Source organism: Crinia signifera, chromosome 2, assembly GCF_055691185.1.
Source record: "Crinia signifera chromosome 2, ASM5569118v1, whole genome shotgun sequence".
In the NCBI taxonomy this organism is placed as follows: domain Eukaryota; kingdom Metazoa; phylum Chordata; class Amphibia; order Anura; family Myobatrachidae; genus Crinia; species Crinia signifera.
The window spans coordinates 71383429-71404683 of record NC_139218.1 but is presented as its reverse complement, the minus strand read 5'-3'; the positions used below and the strand labels follow the sequence as shown (position 1 = coordinate 71404683).

The following is a 21255-nucleotide window of genomic DNA, read 5'->3' as shown; positions in this document are numbered from 1 at the left end:
TTCAGCGCCCGGGTCGCATGAGCTCCCCCCTACTTACAGCCCTGTAAAACTTACTTAACCAATTTGTCTGATTAACCATTGTCTTTTTTTCCAAATATTAGGGAGCAAATCAGTGTCCTTTTCCCCCCATACAGTCACATTTTTGTGCAACGGGGCGGATTGGAATTTTAAAGCCAGGCTTGAAAATTTATCAAGACCAGCCAGGTGGGTATACTCCCTCTTCATATAGCCTGTGTCCTAATTTTACTAGATACATTAATTACATAAGAATACAGTATGTAATATTTAATATTGTATGATTTCTAAACCATACGAAGATTACATGCTTACTAGACTGCGAACACACGCAGCACAGCGAACAGGTCTGCATCAGGCCCTTTGTCTACTCCCCGCCCCCTGCATCCAACCGAAAGTTTTCTCGGCGCCTGCAATGCTTTGCCAGAACTAAAGATGGCTTTTTTTTTTTTTTTTGCGACGTTGTGTCGCAGGCGAAATGAGGTCATCGGGAAGACAGAACAGCTACAGCATGCTGACAAAAATGTGCCCTACTGACTGTAAAGCTTAAACCCAGGCTCGGAATAACTGTAAACCGGCAGCCAGCATGTGGTGTGCTGCGTTCCGGTGCGTCCGGGTTGAGGCTGCCCGGGCCCTGGCTGGGAGGAGAGCAGGTCAGTCCATTGCACTAACCCGCGGTGGCAACAGGAGCAGAAGCGTAGCGCCGCATAGTGACTGGGTCTGACCGGGTTTAAGTGATGCTGCGTTTTACTAACTGTGTGAAACTGCGAGGTCGTGCATGACATTGTTGCCTGGGACTTGTAGTTTCATGAGCCATGAATCCATGTATAGTCTGTCCTGTATAATTCAAGTGATGTTGGTGCAATATCTACCTAGCCTACAGCAACACAAAGCTAGTTTTTCAGTGCGGTTTATTGTTTAATATATTTTTTGGGGTGAATATCATACTAGTGTGTATGTACAAGTGACCTGGTAGTACGCATAATGACCTCCAAGCTTGATATAAATATACTGTAGTTCGTCACAATGACATAATGACCTTTCTGAGGCAGGGCTGGGTTATCCACTAGGGAACCTAGGCTAGTGCCTGGTGAATGCAATACTCTTAACAGGTCCTGTTTTTAGGATTTTGGTCTGTGGGATAATCGCTAAAATAGATAAAATCTCCCCTTTAAGAAAAAGCCTGTAACGTGACCTTTGGGGGTCCTTAATATTGGTGCTGATCCCCCTGTTATACCCTAAGTTGTGTTATTTATTTTGGACAAATAGGAGGAAAGGGGTGGCAAAAAAAAAAGAAGAGAAAATCATATGGTATCGGGTAAGAGTAAACCCCAGAACCGAACAGCACCCCGGAACGTCGGAACAAATGGCTTCTTTCATCAATATCTGTCATTCTGGAGCTTGTAGTGTTCGGTGCGGGGATGCATTTCCGGGGGGTGTCCTGTCTGGTTGGGCTGCTGTGACACCTGTCACCAGGGAGAGGAAAAGGGGGAGAATAAAGCCTCCTTGTATGGTCTGGGGGTGTAATAAAAACTGGACGGTCTCGACCATACCTCCCAACATGACCCTCACCAGGAGGGACACAGTTCTCGGTTTCAGGACTTCCCTCTTAATTTATGATTACCATCACCTGTGTTGAAGCACCTTTCTGATCACTCAACCTGTTTAAAACATGTGATGGCAATCATAGATTAAGAGGGAAGTCCAGAAGCAGAGCATTGTGTCCCTCCTGGAGAGGGTCATGTTGGGAGGTAAGCTTGACTATACGAGGAGGCCATAATCTGACCCTTCCCCTTGTCCCCCGATGAAAGCTATCACAGGCACCCTACTGGATTGGACAGCCGCAGACCTTACAAGCTCCGGAATACAGAGTTTGTTAGTCCATTTCGGTTTTCACTTAGTTCCTATGGAATCTTTGTTATGGTGCATACACACGGAACTTAAGCCTCGTACACACGGGGGAGATATATTGCTCAGCAATATATTGCTCAGTTTCTCCTTTTCATCAGCGACCAGAGATGGTCGCTGATGAAAAAGAAACTGCCGGGGGAGCCCGGCAGTGGTAATCAGCTGGTCGCAGGAGCATGTTCCTGCGACCAATGATCACTACAGGGGTAAAACCGGGAGCGCGCACCCGGCGATATTTCGCCGGTGCACATTCCCATCGCGGGCAATATGGTTGCTTATATTACACAAAATCGCCCCGTGTGTATGCACCTTTAGAACCTGGCTTGCAAGTGTGGGTATTATTTTCTATTAGATCTGGGTCTGGATCTGGGTTAGGTGCATACACATGGTGAGGTTTCACTTTCTATTCAACCTCTATTTGATCTGTTTCTGAATCTGGATAGTCTTGCCTGCCAAGACTCTTTTTCTATTAGATTTCTATGAGCAAAATCGAATAGAAAAATAGTGCATATCTCACAGTGTGTACCCTCAGATCCAGACCCAGATCTAATAGAAAATACATCTCAGAGTGTGTATGCACCATTAGGCTCTACTCTGTGCGCAGAGTAGCTGATGGTGCAGACATATGGAATTTGGAAGAGTGGCACCTGCAGTGCAACAATGGCTTTACCAAAGTTAAGCCCCGTACACACGGGGGGAGATATATTGCTCTGCCATATATTGCTAGCAATATATGGCTGAGCAATATATTGTTCAGTTTCTCCTTTTCATCAGCGACCAGAGATGGTCGCTGATGAAAGGGAACCTCTGCCGGGGGAGCAGCAGAGGTAATCAGCTGGTCGCAAGAGCAAGCTCCTGCGACCAGCGATCATAAGGGGGCTAAAAACGGTAGTGCGACCATATTTCTAGCGATTTCAGCCCCTATCGCTCCCGTGTGTACACAGCATTAGGGGCAGATGTATTAAGCTTGGAGAAGAGATAATGCACCAGCCAATCAGCTGTGTATGAAACATGACAGTTGTGAGTTGATTGGCTGGTGCATTATCTCCTTCCACTTAATCTCTTTGCCAGGCTTCTGCCCCTTTTTTCCCTTTTTGTTTTGTTTTCGACAGAAGCTGGGTACACAAATGAGCAGTTCTGTACACCCATATATGTCTGAATGTCGTAGTTCAAAGACCTATCATGTTGGCTGTGTAGCACAACAGATTTATATCTAGGTATCTTTTGTGCTGCTTCGTCATATTTGTCAGTTGTGTACTTCATGAACACTGTCTGCTTGTGATTAGACAACTCATTTAGAAACAAGATGGATTACATAACTGTCATTGAAGTTTTAAATACAACCTTGTTAAGGTGTGTTGGTCAAGGGTCTACTAGGTGCATTGCCTGCCCATGTTTTATGTACCTAGGTTATTAGCTAGAAATGGCCACTGTGTAGTGTGGTCCTTCTGACCACACGTGCGAGGATCCCTCGGCATCTCACTAAGCACATTCAGGGATGGGTTTTGAAAACCTGTCCCTGCTCATTAATGCATTTTGGTGATGAGATATCTTCTCATTGTGCAGTGAGATCAATGCTAATGCATCAGGGTCCTCTTGGTCTCCTCAAACTAAATAGTGCAAATTGTTCTGAATAGCAGGGTGTCCTCAGAGCAGTTAATTTGGACCCTCCAAGTGTCGTAAAAAATGAAAACCGTTTGTCTTTATACATGTTTCATATTTTGGCGCTACCTTTTAATAATTATTTTTATTTTGATGGTATCTCTATTGTTGATATCCTCAAAAAGAGCTATTATTCATAGCAGTATCAAGATTGATCTAGTCTGGATCCATTCTAGCCTGGAACGGTGTTGGTGGGTGTAATGGTGTGATTTTTATTGGTTAAGGTTTTAGATTTTCTCCTTAATTATAATTACTGCAAAAACACAGTGATAAATCCAAGCTCTTGATGCCATAATACATCATTATTGGGGTACCACAGTGGCACACTGGTTACCATTTGCTGGAGTAATGAGCTTGCTCAAACTAGATTCATATATATGCAGAGTTTGTATGTTCTCCCTGTGTTTCATTGGGTTTCCTCATCACAGGACGAAACAAAACCTAACCTACTGTTCGATTAATTGCTTATGTTAAGGAGAAAACCGGTGCAGGTTAGGGAATATAGGCTATAATCTCCTATAGGACATGTACTAATGTGAGTGACAACATTCTCTCTGTACAGCGCTGCATAATTACTAGTGATATATAAATAAAAGATTACATAAATAAGGTGGTGGTGATGTTGGAGACTTTTCTGGCCAAAATGTTCTCAAGCTTACAAACATCGCTGGAAATTCAGATCTGATTCATTTTTAACATGGCCATAGATAACTAAGGCCCTTATTCTGGTTGGTGCGGTAATATCCGCGTGCGTTCGTGCCGCCGATGTTTTGTGTCTGCGCATGTGCGAGCGGGGCGTACGTCAAAATCCCGCATGAAATGTGAACACTCCGAACAGGGGGTGGAGAGGGGCGTGAAGGGCTATTTGGGCTCATTACCATATGCATACGCCCCGCGTTTCATGGGCGTTACCATGCAAACGCTGGGCGTACGTATGGTAATGCGGCCGTGACGCACGTGTAGGGGGCGGACATATGACATCGCCAGATGTCAGCTGCCCGCCCAGATCCCTGCTTTTGCACGGAAAAATGTCCGTGTGGTCTGAGGTTGCGGGAGCTGGTGGACCACTCGGTCCTGCATTCGATGGTCTGCGACCATCGAATGATGGGGGAGGTTCCCTGAGATGGAGGAGGCGTATTCCATGAAAAATACACGTGCGGTCCGTTCGGCCAGCTTCTTACCGCGTACGGACAGAGTTGGCGATCCGTATGGAAGGCGGGGTTTCGCACGCACGGTCCTGGCCGCATATTCGGATCCAGCCGCACCGATCAGAATAAGGCCCTAAATGTTTTTTTTTTTTAATTAAGAGATGCCATTTTAAAAGAAACACATTTGCATTTTGTAGCATTGATTTTCATATTGTAATATACTTTTATATGTCTACTTGGTTCCTCTACTACCTTCTCCTGCAGCAAGTGTCATACTTCTAAGGAAGCAGGATCCGCACAGGACTAACACGCTCGCCACATGTCTGTACGGAAAGGACTCTACTATTGGGAAACTGTTAGGGGTGAGCCAGGACTTGCCTTCAAATGACTGTCTTGCCCAGCAGGTCCCAGCGGTATCCTTTAATAAAGGTAAGTGTTCTGTGAGATAAATTTTGCACACTTCAATTAACACTTGTTTCGTTAATCAGTTGTTGTCATGTATTACAAAAAGGGATCCCCCAGTATTACTTATAACTCAGCTCATTAGTATATTCGCTTGCTATTCACACTTTCATAGAACCCTAAAAATGCACCGTGGTGTGACCTGGCTGCTAAATGCTATTGGTTCCGATCTGGTGAATCTGCATTCCTGTTAGATTTAATACATGACATGTGCAATGTTTACTAAACCAGACATGTTAAGTGTTCTTGTTCTATGCATAACCTGTAAGATCAGGAACTACATGAGTTTATGCAGTACCAACAGTGGCGTAACAGAAAATTTTGCTCCCCCCGCCGGGACAATATCATGCCCCCCCCCCCCCCCCCCCCGTTAAAAGACAAGACCCCCCCCCCCCGGGGGAGCTGGCAGGGGGGTCCGTGCGGCGCGGGGGTACCTCTGGTCAGGGACTCGGGTGAGCCTGGAGGTCCGTGCGGCGCTGATTATGAGTTGCCGGGGTCCCAGCAGCGAAGTGGAAATACCGCGCTACCGCCGTGCGGCGGCGCGGGAAGCACTTCTGACTCTGAAAACACTGGGCGCATGCTGATTGGCTGAATCTCAGCCAATCAGTGTGCGGCCGCGGCCAGTGTTTTTAAAGTTCAGCGGTAGCGCAGTATGTCCACTTCGCTGCTGGGACCCCGGCAACTCATAATCAGCGCCACGCAGGGACCTCCAGGCTCTCCCGAGTCCCTGACCACAGGTACCCCCCTGCCAGCTCCCCGCTGCACCCACAAGCAGTGGGGAGCTGGCGAAGAAACAACAGCGCCCGCAGACCCCCGGCGCCTCCCCGCCACCGCGGGGGCTGCGGCCCTTTAGTTACGCCACTGAGTACCAAGATTAATTTACCCTGTCCATATCTCCTTGTTTTTATACACTTTGGTGGCCCATAAATAAAGAGGCACTGCCAAAGACATGACCATATTGTGTATGTATACTATGAAGAGTATGGACTTGAGTCCCACATATACTAGTCCAATTTGGCCATTTTTTCACCCGATTCCAACAGATCGGACCGAGAAATCGGGTGAAAAGTGTCCAAATCGAATGTGGTTGACATTCGATGCGCTGTCCCGTGCTCAGCGCATTGGACTCGGACCCTCTCCCGGCAGCGGGGAATGTGGCCGCATGCGATACATCACATGTCAAAACACTGCATACGATGTGCTGGGCGGCTCAAGGAGATTGGATTGTTATGCAGCAGTGTATGGCCACCTATACAGTATGGGGTGTATTCAATGCTTTCTGTGACAGTGAGCAGTGCTGCCTGCTTGCTGTCACAGCTCGCAGGGTCAGTATTCAACTGACCCCCTGCACACGCTGTTTCCCCCTTGCTAGGTTTTTGGAGCAAGGGGGAAATGGAGTGTGCGGCCGTTAAAACAGCGAGACTCGCTGCTAAATGCAGCGGGCTCCCTGCATTAGCCGCGAACCTCGCTGTTTGGGGCAATGTTGAATAGGTGGCCGTCCGGCGCAGGGGTTAAACAGCGAGGATCACTTGTTTTCCGTGATCCCCACCATTTAACCCCCTCCTCAGCCGCATTGAATACACCCCTATGTGTTATCTGATCTCTTCCAACAAGGGCTGAGTTAGTTCAGTGGTTCCCAAACTCTTTTGAATCCCAGCACACTAGTGTATCAGAATCTTTTTCCTTGCACCCTAAGATCAAAAGAAATGTATGAAAAAGGTTTATATGTCATCCTTAGGTTCAGTTATGTGATGAGAGACCTGATTAGTTTGTTTTGTACACATATTTTATTATTGGCAGCCACCAGCACTGTTTTTTTCTATTACGTAATAATTTGAATTGGTCCTGGACCGCCAATCCGAGGCATCCCTGCAACTGTTCCAAAGCACCCCAGGGAGCCAGGGCACACCATTTGGGAACCACTGTGTTAGTTTATAACATACTGTAGATGATTTAGCATATCTTTGCACATAAAACAAAATATGTTATTTTATTTTGGCAGATGAACGAGACAGTTTATTAAAGCAGATTCCAGACCTGCCAGAGAGCCCCAAAATCCTAAGAATTGTCATTATTGGGGCACCTAACGTGGGAAAGTCAACTCTATCAAACCAGCTTCTTGGCAGAAAGGTAATCTTTCAGCAATGTACAAATTTTCTTAAAGTTGATCCCTTGAAGTCTGTCTGTTGTTAATGGCACCTAAGCCTGAAGTAATGGGACATTTTTTATTAAAAAAATATATAATGATAGTTACAAGTATCAATCTAAAAATATACATTGGCCTTGGGGAACATAAACTCTATTCAATAAAGCTGTGGTGTAGAAATCAGAGAAAGGGGGGAGGGGTAGGCTGCGCTTAAACTATGACAACTGTGTATATTAAATTTAAAAAGTATTAATTTGTAATAAACATGCATGTACGATTGCATGTTAAGCATGCTGAATTATATTAAAACACATTAATAAACATGAAAAAAGGATAATAACAATTAACAGCGGTGCATATAGTGTTTATATTCACCAATGTCCTCTGACTTGTCTGAGAGGGTTATAGGGATGTGCAAGAGTCTGTTGGTCCCAACATAATTGTAGATTTCTCAAGTTTCCCAGATGCACAGTCTCAGGGGTAAATACAGATGGAGTTGGACTCCTAGGTCGTCGCCAGAGGCAAAGATTGTGGGTGACTCAGTCCGATTGCACCTAATCACAGACGCGTTTCGCTGTATAGACAGTTTTTTCAAGGTGTGTGTCCAGAGCCCAATGTATGGGTTTATATACCCTCAGTAATAGGGAAGGTGTATTCACATGTTCATAATTAGCATGCTAGTAATTAGCTGTTCTATAACAGAAAACAAACACAAAACTACTGGTTTATGACTATTTTTTTATAAAAACGAATGTTAGAAACATGATTAATAATAGATTTATTAAGTTGGGAAGAGGGCCGATTCCGGATATCTGGGAATCCGCTCCTTCCTGTTGGTAGAACGCAAACCTGTGTTCCAATATTCAGAAGCTCAGGTGGTGACTTCTGGGCATGTGGAGGGCACACATGCGTTCCTTCATCCGGAACTTCCGGAGATGCTATTATCTTGCGTATACATTTATCCGGAGTGGTGGAGCGCATGCTAAAGTAGTTTATTCCGGGCCTGTGGAACGCATACTTGCGTTTCAATGCCTGGGACTTCTGGGGGTGCTTACTGCAATGCGCACATATTTCTTCATTTCCGGAGGGGAGTAAAGACCTCCAGAAGTCCCGGGCATTGAAACGCAAGTATGCGTTCCACAGGCCCGGAATAAACTACTTTAACATGCGCTCCACCACTCCGGATAAATGTATACGCAAGATAATAGCATCTCCGGAAGTTCCGGATGATGGAACCGCATGTGTGCCCTCCACATGCCCAGAAGTCACCACCGGAGCTTCTGAATATTGGAACACAGGTTTGCGTTCCACCAACAGGAAGGAGCGGATTTCCGGATATCTGGAATCGACCCTTTTCCCAACTTAATAAATGTATCGGATTGAGTCACCCACCCTCTGACGACGACCTAGGAGTCCCACTCCATCTGTATTTACCCCTGAGATTGTACATCTGGGAATTTATCCTCACCAAATGTGCATTCAGTGAGACCGGCATATCCAGCTTGCTGCAACCATACAGCTTCTGCCGTCTTACTAGAGGAACGCCACCTCGCCAGAAACTTGAGGAATCTACAATTATGTTGGTACCAACAGACTCTTGCACATCCCTATAACCATCTCCGCTGTGGGACCCCATTTACTTCAGACAAGTCAGAGGACATTGGTGAATATAAACACTATATGCACCGCTGTTATTTGTTATTATCCTTTTTTCATGTTTATTAATGTGTTTTACACCCCTTCCAATTGCTGCTGCAATTGTCTTCAGCATCAGCAATTATAAGTGCCATACGCCCATCTCAATTCTGCATAGAAACATAGAATTTGACGGCAGATAAGAACCACTTGGCCCATCTAGTCTGCCCCTTTTTTTAAACATGTTACCTCAAACCATATTTGATCCTTATTTTTTTGTAAGGATATAAATATGCTTATCCCAAGCATGTTTAAATTGTACTACTGTATTTGCGTCTACCACCTCTGTTGGGAGGCTATTCCACTTATCTACTACTCTTTCTGTGAAAAAATTCTTCCTCGCATTTCCCCTGAATCTTCCTCCCTCTAGTTTCAGTGCATGTCCTCGTGTTCTGTTGCTCCTCTTCCTGTGAAGAATGTCTCCCACCTGTACCTTGTTAAAGCCCTTGATATATTTGAAAGTTTCTATCATGTCCCCCCTTTCCCTTCTCTGCTCTAAAGTATACATATTAAGATCTTTTAGTCTTTCCTGGTACGTTTTGTGATGTAGGCCATGCACCATTTTAGTTGCTCTTCTTTGTACAGTCTCTAATGTATTTATATCCTTCTGGAGATATGGCCTCCAGAACTGAACACAATACTCTAGGTGAGGTCGTACCAATGACCTATACAGTGGCATTATTACTTCTTTCTTTCTACTGCTGATACCTCTCCCTATGCAACCAAGCATCTGACTTGCCTTCTTCATTGCTTTGTTACATTGCCTACCTGCTTTTAAGTCCCCTGAAATAGTGACACCTAGATCCCTCTCTTCCTCAGTAGTTTCCATTATAGTGCCATTTATACTATATTGAGTCTTTGGATTTCTGAGACCCAAGTGCATGATTTTGCATTTTTTGGCATTAAACTGTAGTTGCCATTCTCTTGACCATTTCTCTAATCTGCCTAGATCCTCAATCATTTGTTTTACCCCTCCTGGTGTGTCTACCCTGTTGCATACCTTTGTGTCATCTGCAAAAAGGCACATTTTACCCTCAATTCCATTTGCAATATCACCAATAAAGATATTAAAAAGAATCGGTCCAAGTACAGATCCCTGGGGTACTCCACTTGTAACCTTTCCCTCCTTTGACTGTACTCCGTTTACTACAACTCTCTGTTTTCTGTCCTGCAACCACGCTCTTATCCATTCAACTATCTTAGAATCCAATCCCAAGCTTTCAAGTTTATTTAACAGTCTGCGATGTGGGACAGTGTCAAAAGCTTTACTAAAGTCTAGATAAGCTACATCTACAGCCCCACCTTGATCTATTACTTTAGTCACCCAGTCAAAAAAGTCAATAAGATTTGTTTGACATGATCTTCCCCCAGTAAACCCATGCTGTTTTGGATCCTGTAAATTGCTGGTTTTGAGATATTCTACAACTCTTTATTTTAAGAGTGTTTCCATCAATTTCCCCACTACTGATGTAAGGCTCACTGGTCGATAGTTGCTTACCTCTTCCTTGCTTCCACTTTTGTGCGGTGGGACTACATTCGCTGTTTTCCAGTCCTCTGGGATTACTCCAGTAGCTAGTGACTGGTTGAATAATTCTGTTATTGGTTTTACCAGCTCCCCTTTAAGCTCTTTTAGTATCCTTGGATGTATCCCATCTGGCCCCATTGATTTATCCACTTTCAGTTTTGAGAGTTCTGTGAGGACTTTCTCCTCTGTAAATGTACTTGTCTGCAAGGGTGATAGAGATTATCTCTTACAGTTGTTAGTTACTCTTTTATGTAGCCGGACTTTTAATGAAAAGTCTAGATTCAATCATTACTGTTCAGAAACTTTATAGCAAGGTTTCCTTTTGTATAGTTACAAATAAAAGTGCGTTTAATTAGTTTAGTTTATCTGCTGTAGTGTTCACAGATGTTTGCTGTATGTGTGGTCCATTTTACTGTAAGTAATGGAGAACTTGCATCTGTTATGGATACATAGCACCATATATTTTGTGAGACTGTAACTGGAGATCTGAAAAGGATGTAGCTCTTGTCATGTCCTATTCAGCTATGTTTCCTGGAAACCATATAGTTTTGAGACTAAAGCTATTTACACATGGGCTTATGTTATCATCTAGGTTGCCAACTGTTAATATTGGTTGCAAGCTTGTTTTGTAAATATTAATTTGAATTGCCTTTCTTCCTGTCTGAAAATATTTACACATGTTTGTGTATACAGGTGTTTCCAGTGTCCAGTAAAGTGCACACCACACGCTGCAAAACCGTGGGTGTTCTCACAGAAGGAGACACACAATTGGTGAGTATTTCTTGATGGTACCTATTCAGACCATTAAACTAGAAAACGCCTATTTGGTGTTTTGCATAAGATTGGACCTAGAAACAGAGGGCCTTATTCTAGTTCACTCTTAGAGACAAATTCCTTCTCAAATGGACATAACCATGTGCACTGCAGGTGGGGCAGATATAACATGTGCAGAGAGAGTTATATTGCAGTGTAAAAATAAAGCAGTCAGTATTTTCCCTGCACCGAAACAAAATAACTCACCCAAATCTAATTCTCTCTGCACCTGTTACATCTGCCCCCCTGCAGTGCACATGGTTTTGTCCATCTGAGAAGGAATTTACCTCTAAGAGTGAACTAGAATAAGACCCAGAAAGTAGGGCCCTTTAGGCGATGCTGCACTTCCTGCTAGGTTAGAGGAGATCATTTAAAACTCCATTCACAGTCAAAACAGCATGTTTGAACGGCTTTCAGCTCAAAGCTGCCCAGTGTGTATGCCCCGGCGGTGAACGCTGCTGCGTGGTCCCGCATCATCGCAGCGAAAGCCGCTCATCTGCTGGTATTACCAGCAGATGAGCGGCTTTGCATAGGTATGCGCTATGTAAAGCCATCCTCCCCCCGCTGTCGGCGCCGGGCAGGGGGAAAGCCGCTCAGTGTGTATGCCCCGGCGGTGAACGCTGCTGCGCGGACCTGCATCATCGCCGGGAAAGCCGCTCATCTGGTATTACCAGTAGATGAGCGGCTCTGCGCTATGCAAAGCCGTCCTCTTCCTGCTGTCGGTGCCTGGCAGGGGGAAAGCCGCTCAGTGTGTATGCCACGGCGGTGAACGCTGCTGCATCATCGCCGGGAAAGCCGCTCATCTGGTATTACCAGTAGATGAGCGGCTCTGCGCTATGCAAAGCCGTCCTCTTCCTGCTGTCGGTGCCGGGCAGGGGGAAAGCCGCTCAGTGTGTATGCACTGAGCGGCTTTCCCCCCCCAGCGATGAACGCAATCATCGCTCTCCATACACGCTGGGCATAATCAACCAGTATGTATGGACCTTTAGTTTACTTGAGCTGCTTTCAGTTCGAAAGCCTCCCAGTGTGTACGGGGAAGCGATGAGCGCTGATGCGCACTCCTGATCATCCCTGGCCCAGCTGCTCATCTGCTGGTATTACCAACAGATGAGCGGCAGAGTGGACGGTTTTCCATAGCGTTCTTCTATGGAAAGTCGTCCACCCGCGGGAAAATCGCCAAAACGGGCAAAAAACCACTCAGTATGTATGCACTGAGCGTTTTTCATCCCAGCGTTTTTCTCCATCATCTCTCACCATAAACGCTGGGCAAAAACACTCAGTGTATTTGGACCGTTAGACTGTCTATACAACCTCCTCTTGGTTCCATTGTAATTATTGCCAAGAAGGAGCCTTCTGTGTTTATTATTACCTGGTACTTTTTCTTATATTGCTTCCTAATTTATTTTATGATTGGTCAGCATTATCCACACTCCTGCATTGTTTAAAGCAGATGTTCCCAAACTCTGACCTCAAGGACTCTAATGGTCCAGGTTTTAAGGATACCTCCGTCAGTTTGATTAAACAGTCTGTGCTCAGCCATGGATTTCCATAAAACATGAACTGTTAGGCAGAGAAGGATTTTTCACAAGGCTTGTCTAGGGCCCTGAACATCCCACGGGTCCCATAACGATATCCTTGCTATCCAAAATGTTCCCAGAGGAGCAATGCACGACTGCTGCATGACCCCCTTATGACATCACGTGGACCTGCCCACACTACCAAAATGTCTTTCTTCGGTTTCCTCCCCTGCGCAGCCAGTTTACATTAAGCATGGCACAGGTATTAAGCCTACTTCCATAAGACCTGTATGCAGATTTGTACACAATGCTGATATTCTCGCAGCGGAGCATTTATCATGTGCCCAGGTACTCTATTAATGCTGTCTGCAATTGGCAGCAACAATATAGTGCTATGTATTGTTGGAGGGCCACAAATGGGTATCTTGCCTAGGGCCCTATGAGGTCGAAATCCACCTCTGCTGTTAGGATGCCTGGGAAGCACTGGTCTCTACTGATCTTAATGAAATCCTTGGTGTTATTGGCAGCACTGGCTGGTTCTTATTCGTTGGAATGAATATTCCTGTGTCACCCTTGAGCTGTCAGTGTAAAAGATTTGAAGGATCCTGAGATTGCTGTTTCATCAGCTCCCATTCAGTAGTTTGTCTGATCTGCAGTATTTCCCAGTGGGGGAAGCAATAAATGCACAAGGTATTTGTTATAGTGTTTGTGTTCATGGGATTGCAGGATAATTTAAAGGGGTGTACACACGGAGCAAATTTGTGCTATTTTCTAAGCAATCTGACTAGATTGCTTAGAAAGTAAGCACAGATCTCTCCGTGTGTATGCTCCGAGAGATTAAATATCTCTTGCTAACTAAGTCAGTGCATGCAGTCACAATCTAGTAAGATTGCTTAGCAAATGACTGCAAATCTCTCTGTGTGTACAGAATGAGAGATACTGATCACAATCTCTCATTCTGAACCATTACCCTGACTTTTTTTGCTTAAGCAAAATTGCTTAGCAAAATCGCTTAGCAAAATCACTTAGCACAAAACTCTGCATGTGTATGTGCTCCCCATGGGAGATCTTGACACCAGCAAAATTGCTTAGCAAAATAGCTTAGCAAAATTGCTCAGCACAGATCTCTACGTGTGTATGCCCCTTAACTCTGTAACTGTAAAAGAATGCTGGAGTGTGTTTTATTTTTATTTTTTGTTTAGTAAACACATGGATTTTTTTTTTCCCTGTGTCTAGATTTTGTTGGACACACCTGGTATGGTCAGTGCTGAAAAAGCAAAAAAGTGAGTTACCAATTATTCATGAATTGTATTATGTAAATGTGGATTATAAAGGCTACACTGGCAGCAGTTCCCCACTACCGAAACATGTTGGTCACCCCTTTAATAAACCGGTTGGCAAAGATACATTTAGCAATTCCCTCTATAAAGTCCAAAAATTACCAAGATCAAGAGATCAACTTATAAAAAAAGTTGACATGATTAATTGTTCAATTTTTTGGTTGGTTTAAATTCCGACACCTGTCGCCATGGACCCCCAATCAGTGTAACGCGCACATGGCTCACTTCATTCACCTTGCCTTGTTTCCCTTGGCACACTTTGATGTTCTCAATTGTAGTCCATGTGGATGATAAAGTATTTAAAAAAACTCAGAAAAAATAAACAAAAGAATTGTGAAAAACTGTCAACCTTTTCATGTCTGCCTTTTTCTGGTCACCATTTTGAACCTGTCAACCTTTTGCATGTTGACATTTGGTGTCGACAGATTGACTGTCTATCTAGACACTGTAGACCTATCAACCGGAACCATTATAGCTTGTATGAATGGCAAGAAAAACTGCAGCGTGTGCCCTGACTACAAAGATAACAGTATTAGGCTGGGTGTACACCTATACAGTTGTTAGCCCATTTGCACAATATCAGGTGCTCACCCATTGATTGTGTATAACACTTGCATCTTACCTGGTGCACAGCCAACCACCCAGTCCCCATAAATGAGCCGTTTACCCCCCTCGTTCCCCCACAGGAGGTCATGAGAATGAGAAGCGTTTAACCCAATCAGTCCTATATCAAATAATCCAGCGTGCTATAATACTATACCCTTATTTTATATATTCTGGTTTACTAAACAAGACGTTTTTCCATTTATGCAGCAAAAATGCAACCATATTGAAATCTGCTCAATACTTTTTAGTTTGTTTATTTATTTTATTCAAAGTATGTTGACAAGCAGAATTATTCTGAATTCCCCAAAGATCTGATACCACGTTACTCGCAACCTACTCAATCCATTACTTAAAACCGTGTAATTGACTGTAAAACCTATTAATTAAGCTCCATGGAAAATGTTTTACAACTGTGCAAGGGTGCCCTAAACAGCCGATGCGCTCAATGCAGTAGTTCAGGTTGGCATTCTCATTGGCTGTTCCTCTTGACTCTTTCAATACCATAGCTCACACTAAAGAGCGCTCACTATGCTAGTAAAATTGTGTGGGGAAATATGTAGCAGGTGCACAGGCTGTCTTCTGGACTTCTTTAAATAATGTCTGTATATTTAGTGTCAGAGAAGCATGTTCAACACTGCAAGGAATCCTGTGTGCAGGGAAAATGAATGTCATTAAATATTGTATTTTTGTGCTGCTCTCGCATCTTCCATTCTGCTTATCCCGGGGAACAGTTTTCCCCCAGAGCATTTATAGGCCACACAGCTGTCTGTCGGAGGTTATAAGAGCAGGGATTTACAGATGTATTCACACTTACCTCTCCTGAAATCACAGAAAATGCTACTGAGCCCATGCCATATGCCCCAGCACAGTTACTTACATGTTGCTAACTGTTCTCTGGTGGAGCTCCGTTCCTGTTAATATACTGTCCCTAATCTTAAATAGGAATCCTAATCGCCCCTTTAATGCCTACCCCCAACCCTATTAGCCCACAGAACTCTATCTATGTCGACTTTCTGACAATTTCTGCGTTACGCATTGACATTCTGAGAATGGATTTTGACATTCTCTTATTGTCGACCAAGTGACTACATACCGTTAAACCTAGCTGACCATCTTTTAACAAGAAAAATTTACCACAGGGGGCCAGATGCACTAAGCTTCAAAAGTGATAAAACGGAGAGTAGTAAACCACCAGCCAATCAGCTCCTACCTGCCATGTCACAGGCTGTGTTTGAAAAATGACAAGTAGAGCTGATTGGTTAGAGGTTTATCACTCTCAATTTTTTCATTTTTCAAGGCTTAGTACATCTCGCCCTTTGTCACGCCGTGTATGCCCCATTGTCAGAAGCCATGATAATAAGTATGGGACACAGAGCTCACACAGCCTGCCCGGAACAGCCCCTGGTCCAGGTCATGTGGGTTTATTTTGGGGGCTGTACTTCCTACATTATAGAGCCAAGTAAGGATAAACTTTGTACCAATATATGAGGTGATCTCTTTACTATAGAAGAAGTAAAAAAACAATACATAAAATTTAAGTTTGATCATTGCCATTTCATTTTAGGCATCACTTGGAGAAATCCCTTCAGGTGGACCCTTGGGAGTCCATGAAGTTGGCTGACGTAGGTAAGAACACTCTCCTATTAACACTTTTCCTCAGAGTTGTGAGAAGCTTGCTGTGAGATTGAGCCCCCTCCCCACCCCAAACACACCTCTCCTGGCAGGAAACATGCTCACACTGGTACACCCTAAAGGCACTTTGAAAGTAGAAATCTATCACAATATATGTAAAATGGACCACTTTACACTCCGCCTGAGACTATCCAATACAAAGATTAATGAAGGCAGTATCTTCTGGTAGAAATTGCCGCTTCGGACTGCAATACCCTTGAGGCAAGTCGGAAATAAGCCTGGCTTTAAATGTCCGCCATTTGTTATAAAAGGAGCTGCCTTTCCAGCAAATGTCGGCTCGCCCTAGATTAGAATTGCAAATTAGACAATAAATGAGTTGCATTATTCCTCACATATGTTACTGTGATAATGTCTTGATCTTGAGTCAGGGATAGGGAGACTGCTCTGGATCAGTGAATATTTAAGAAATAATGTATTTTTCCTTGTTGTGCATCATATACAAAAATATACTGGTAGGTTAATTTACTCAAGAATGTCTCTGTGTGTGTGTGTGTGTGTACATGTGGTAGGGAATATAGATTGTAAGCTCCACTGGGGCAGGGACTGATGTGAATGTTCAAATTTTCTCTGTAAAGCGCTGCGGAATATGTGTGCGCTATATAAAGAACTGTTAAATAATCTTTCCGGGCCAGTGTTCTGCGTGAAAACACTGGCCCTGACTGATTAATATCCATCATGCTGGATAATGGCCCTAGTTCAGAGCTGATCGCAGTACAAATTTGTTCTCAAAATGGGCAAAACCATGTGCACTGCAGGTGGGGCAGATGTAACATGTATAGACATAGTTAGATTTGTGTGAGTTTTGTTTCTGTGCAGGGTAAATACTGGCTGCATTATTTTTACACTGTAATTTAGATTTCAGTTTCAACACACCCCACTCAAATGTAACTCTATCTGCACATGTTTCATCTGCCCCACCTGCAGTGCACATGGTTTTGCCCATTTTGAGAAAATGACAAATTTGTACTGCAATCAGATCTGAATAAGGGCCATTAATCGTTGTCCAATAGCGCTGAGTGGGGCAACGCATCGCTATGACCCCTACACACTCACACAGCGATATAGGGATATTTTCGATTTAGTGAGATCATTTAGAATGCCCCTAAATCGCTAACTCTGTAAATATTTGTGGTTGACTGGCTACAAACTTAGTAAAGCTATTGCCTTCTTTTTAGTGTGTTCTGGTGATCTTATCTGCCCTCTCTCTTTCCTCAGTGGTGGTTCTGGTGGATGTATCTGATAAATGGATGAGAAAATCTTTGCACTCTGAGGTTCTCAATTGTTTGTCTCAGTACTCCCATATCCCCAGCGTGCTTGTGCTAAACAAGGTAAGAACAGGAAAAATAGCTTTATACTTCCAAAGTGCTGCTGAGACTATATGCAGTATGTACATATTGTCATTATGCAGGAAAAGGAGGAGGAAACATTATAGTGGTCCCCGGATCATTTATATGGTTGTTGTATGTGCCTTCACCATGAATCAACTAAGCACCCGTTGTGGTGACATTTTTTATGCTTCGTGGTCTTTATCATTTCCCTCAACAACCTGCATTCACACTGAGGGTACATGCAATAATGGAATCCGTAAATGGTATACTTGGATCTGTATAATTTGTAGGTGTACCTGAAGTTTTTATGTACAGTACTTACTGTACATGTCTAAGGGGGCTCCACATTTTTTTACAGCTGTTAGTAACCAGCAGCAAAACCTTGGATACATCAACTTTTATAGAAAACAAATTACCACCTGTGTTGCTTTAAGGTGCCTCCCTGACCAGGACCATCTGTAATAGAAGTTCTGTCCTGCTATGAATCTTATGGGGGAAATTCAATTGTTTCACTCTGCCACTGCTCCAGTCCAGTCTGAAGTTACTGGGAGTTATCCAGTTGTTGCGAGTGCTGCACCCATTATTTCTTTGTGCATCCTGCTGAGGTTTCGAGCAGAAATCCCCCAAAGTTATGCTTTTGGGGCACCCAAACTGACGTATAGAAGTAGACAAAAGTTTATCCATTTTTTGTGGCTAATCCTGGGGCAGGATCACTTCAGACTCGGACGGATTTCCCACTAGGCCCGTGAGGCACGGGCCTATGGGCGGCACCTGATGAGGGTAGCAGGCAGTGGTGTGGGGGTCTAGTTCTGCCCATGGTAGAGACCCGGCGACTAGATATCCCTGGAGCCGCTGATGTCCCCATTGAAGATTGCAATGGCCTCAGCTGCAGCTTCCAGGCAGCTGGCAGGAAGAGAGACCCAGCGGCTGGTGGAGGAGGATCCTGGGACCCGTCAACATCCCCGGAAGATATGTAAAGATGGCTGCGGGTGTATCTTCCGCGCGTCCCTGCAGCAGTGAAGACACCGGGAGCCGCAGACAGAGAGGTAGACCTGAGGACGGACGGCTGCTGTGAAGACCCCTGTGGCTGAACAGCGGTGGACGTTGGGGGAAAGTGCTGCTGAAGATGCCAGGACCCGCTGGAGAATGGGAGCAGTCTGCGGAGGAGGAGGCTTGCAAACAGCCATCTATTGAGCCTCAGCCTAAGTAAGCCCCCTGAGTGTGTGTGTGTGTGTGTGTGTGGGGGGGGGGGGGGGGGGGGGGCAGCAAATAATGTGGTGCCTAGGGGCACTCTGATACTTGAATCCGGCCCTTTTCAAACTGGAGCAACACTTGAATTACCCCCATAAGATTTGCAGCAGGGCAGTACTTCTATTACAGATGGTCCTCGTCTCTGCCTTTCTGGTTTAGGGAGCCACCCAAATGAAAGCAACATAGGTAGTCATTTGTTTTCTTTAAAAGTTAAAAGTAAATGGGTGCCTGCTGCAATTACGGGAGAACAAACAATTGAAGTTTCACCCATCACATGATACTGGAAAAATAGTTGCGAGTTACCCATTGAATTCCTTTAAGGTGCCCATACACGCTGCGATAATTGCATGCGTTTTGGACTACATCGCATTGCATGCGATTTGTGTGCGTTCCGATTCTAAGCTAGTTCAAAAACTGTTTGCAGCGCATACTTTTTTGAACTGTGCGATGGGATGTCCGCAGGAGCGCACATCACATCTCACAAGGCAATCGCACAGTGTATTGGCACCTTTAGAGTTCTGTAGTGGTGTAGTACTGTATGTGAGCTACAGTCTGGCATTGATCAGTGCAGGTGATTATGATTTGCTCACATACTGTATCTCAACAGTGCTTCATTGCCTGGACAGTAGAGTTATAGAAGGATGCCCCAGCCCCCCACCCCTGTAGTGTTGCTGGGTGTAAGGCCTATTCTCTAGGGCAGTGGTTTTAAATCTATAACCTGAATATTGCTCATGGTTGTAAATTAGATGGATCTGGAGCAGTTTTAAGTTGGTGAGCTTATTCCTTGTTTGTCATAATGTTCAGGTGATGTACTTATGCTACTCTTTGATGTATTTTAGATTGATCTTTTAAAACAAAAAAGCCTTTTGCTGGAGATAACTGGTAAACTGACTGAAGGATTAGTAAACGGGAAGAAAGCCAGGATAAAATCTACTGGCAAAAACGTCAAGACAGACCAGCTTAGAAAAGAGGAATCATTAAAGATTGAAGAGAATGCCACACATCGGAAGAGCATGGAAAATCTGGAGGGAGACCTAGAGCAAAATGCGTTATCTGGGATCACTCCAGGCCTTAGTTCTGCACAAGGATTGGTACACAAAGATCAAATTAGCGGGACTGGGTGGCCTTATTTCAAAGAAGTTTTCATGATGTCTGCAATAAACGGAGAAGAAATTGAGACATTGAAGGTAAAAAAAATAATATAACCCTTCTTATTCTCGTAAAGGCCCATATGTCAGGGGCGGCAGCCTTTTTTAATCTCAGCAGATCGTGAAGCTTTTCAGATGCAATCCCAAAAAGCGTGAGGTATCCTAGGTATAAAGTGGGTTTTGGGACTTTCTTGACAGAATCCCACATTGGCACCCACAGGAAAACCCCAAAAACATTGAGCTGCACATGACAAGAAAAACCACACATATTATCTGTAATTCAATAAGAAGTGGCCTAATTGGCTGTTTCTGCCATTGACAACTTACAAAGACGGTTGCTGCATTAAATCTACAAGCTAAATCGACCAACTCTCAGGCAATTTATATTTTACCGATAACTTTTGGATTTGTCACTTTCCCATTGTTCCAGGTCCTATGGTGGCACTGCAACAACTGCACCATAATATATTTGGTACTGCTTTCCTAGCACGGCGCCCGTCTCATTGATTGTATGCCTTAAGTTTAAGGTACTTAAGGCATACAATCACCGCGATGGACCCGATTTTTTTAATCTCATGGATCTTATGCATCCATGAGATAAAAAATTGTGAGCCCCCAATAACCATTGTTAACGCCACCAGCACTATCAACGCCAACCCGAAGCGTGGCGAGCGCATCGGTATGCGTCCTCCGACCTTTTCATACCCCCACTATCCATGTCAGCGTGGAGTTGATTTTATATAGTGTGGCGAGCCCCGCAAGGGGACGCGGACTACTTTACATGTATTCCGCGTCCCCTCGCGAGGCTCGCCACGCTTCGGGCTCGCTGCGCTCGCCACACTATGTATAATCAACTCCACGCCGACGTGGATAGTGGGGGTATGAAAAGGTCGGAGGACGCGTACCGCCGCCCCTCGCGGGCTCGCTGCGCTCACCACGCTTTGGGTTGGCGTCAATAGTGGGGTGGCGTTAACAATGGGGGGGCCATTTCACCCATGA

The 21255-nt window shown here is 44.4% G+C and overlaps 1 protein-coding gene across 1 annotated transcript in view; it reads left to right on the top strand.

Annotated features, from left to right (window-relative positions):
• The first annotated feature begins 452 nt into the window (after positions 1 to 452).
• Positions 453 to 21255, top strand: part of ERAL1 (Era like 12S mitochondrial rRNA chaperone 1) — a 30144-nt gene continuing 9341 nt past the window's right edge. The window contains exons 1-8 of the mRNA XM_083172354.1: positions 453 to 668; positions 4998 to 5162; positions 7198 to 7325; positions 11255 to 11332; positions 14128 to 14174; positions 16402 to 16463; positions 17745 to 17857; positions 19948 to 20295. Coding sequence (XP_083028480.1) covers positions 602 to 668; positions 4998 to 5162; positions 7198 to 7325; positions 11255 to 11332; positions 14128 to 14174; positions 16402 to 16463; positions 17745 to 17857; positions 19948 to 20295 — 1008 coding nt within the window. The 5' untranslated portion in view covers positions 453 to 601. The remainder of the gene's footprint in view (positions 669 to 4997; positions 5163 to 7197; positions 7326 to 11254; positions 11333 to 14127; positions 14175 to 16401; positions 16464 to 17744; positions 17858 to 19947; positions 20296 to 21255) is intronic.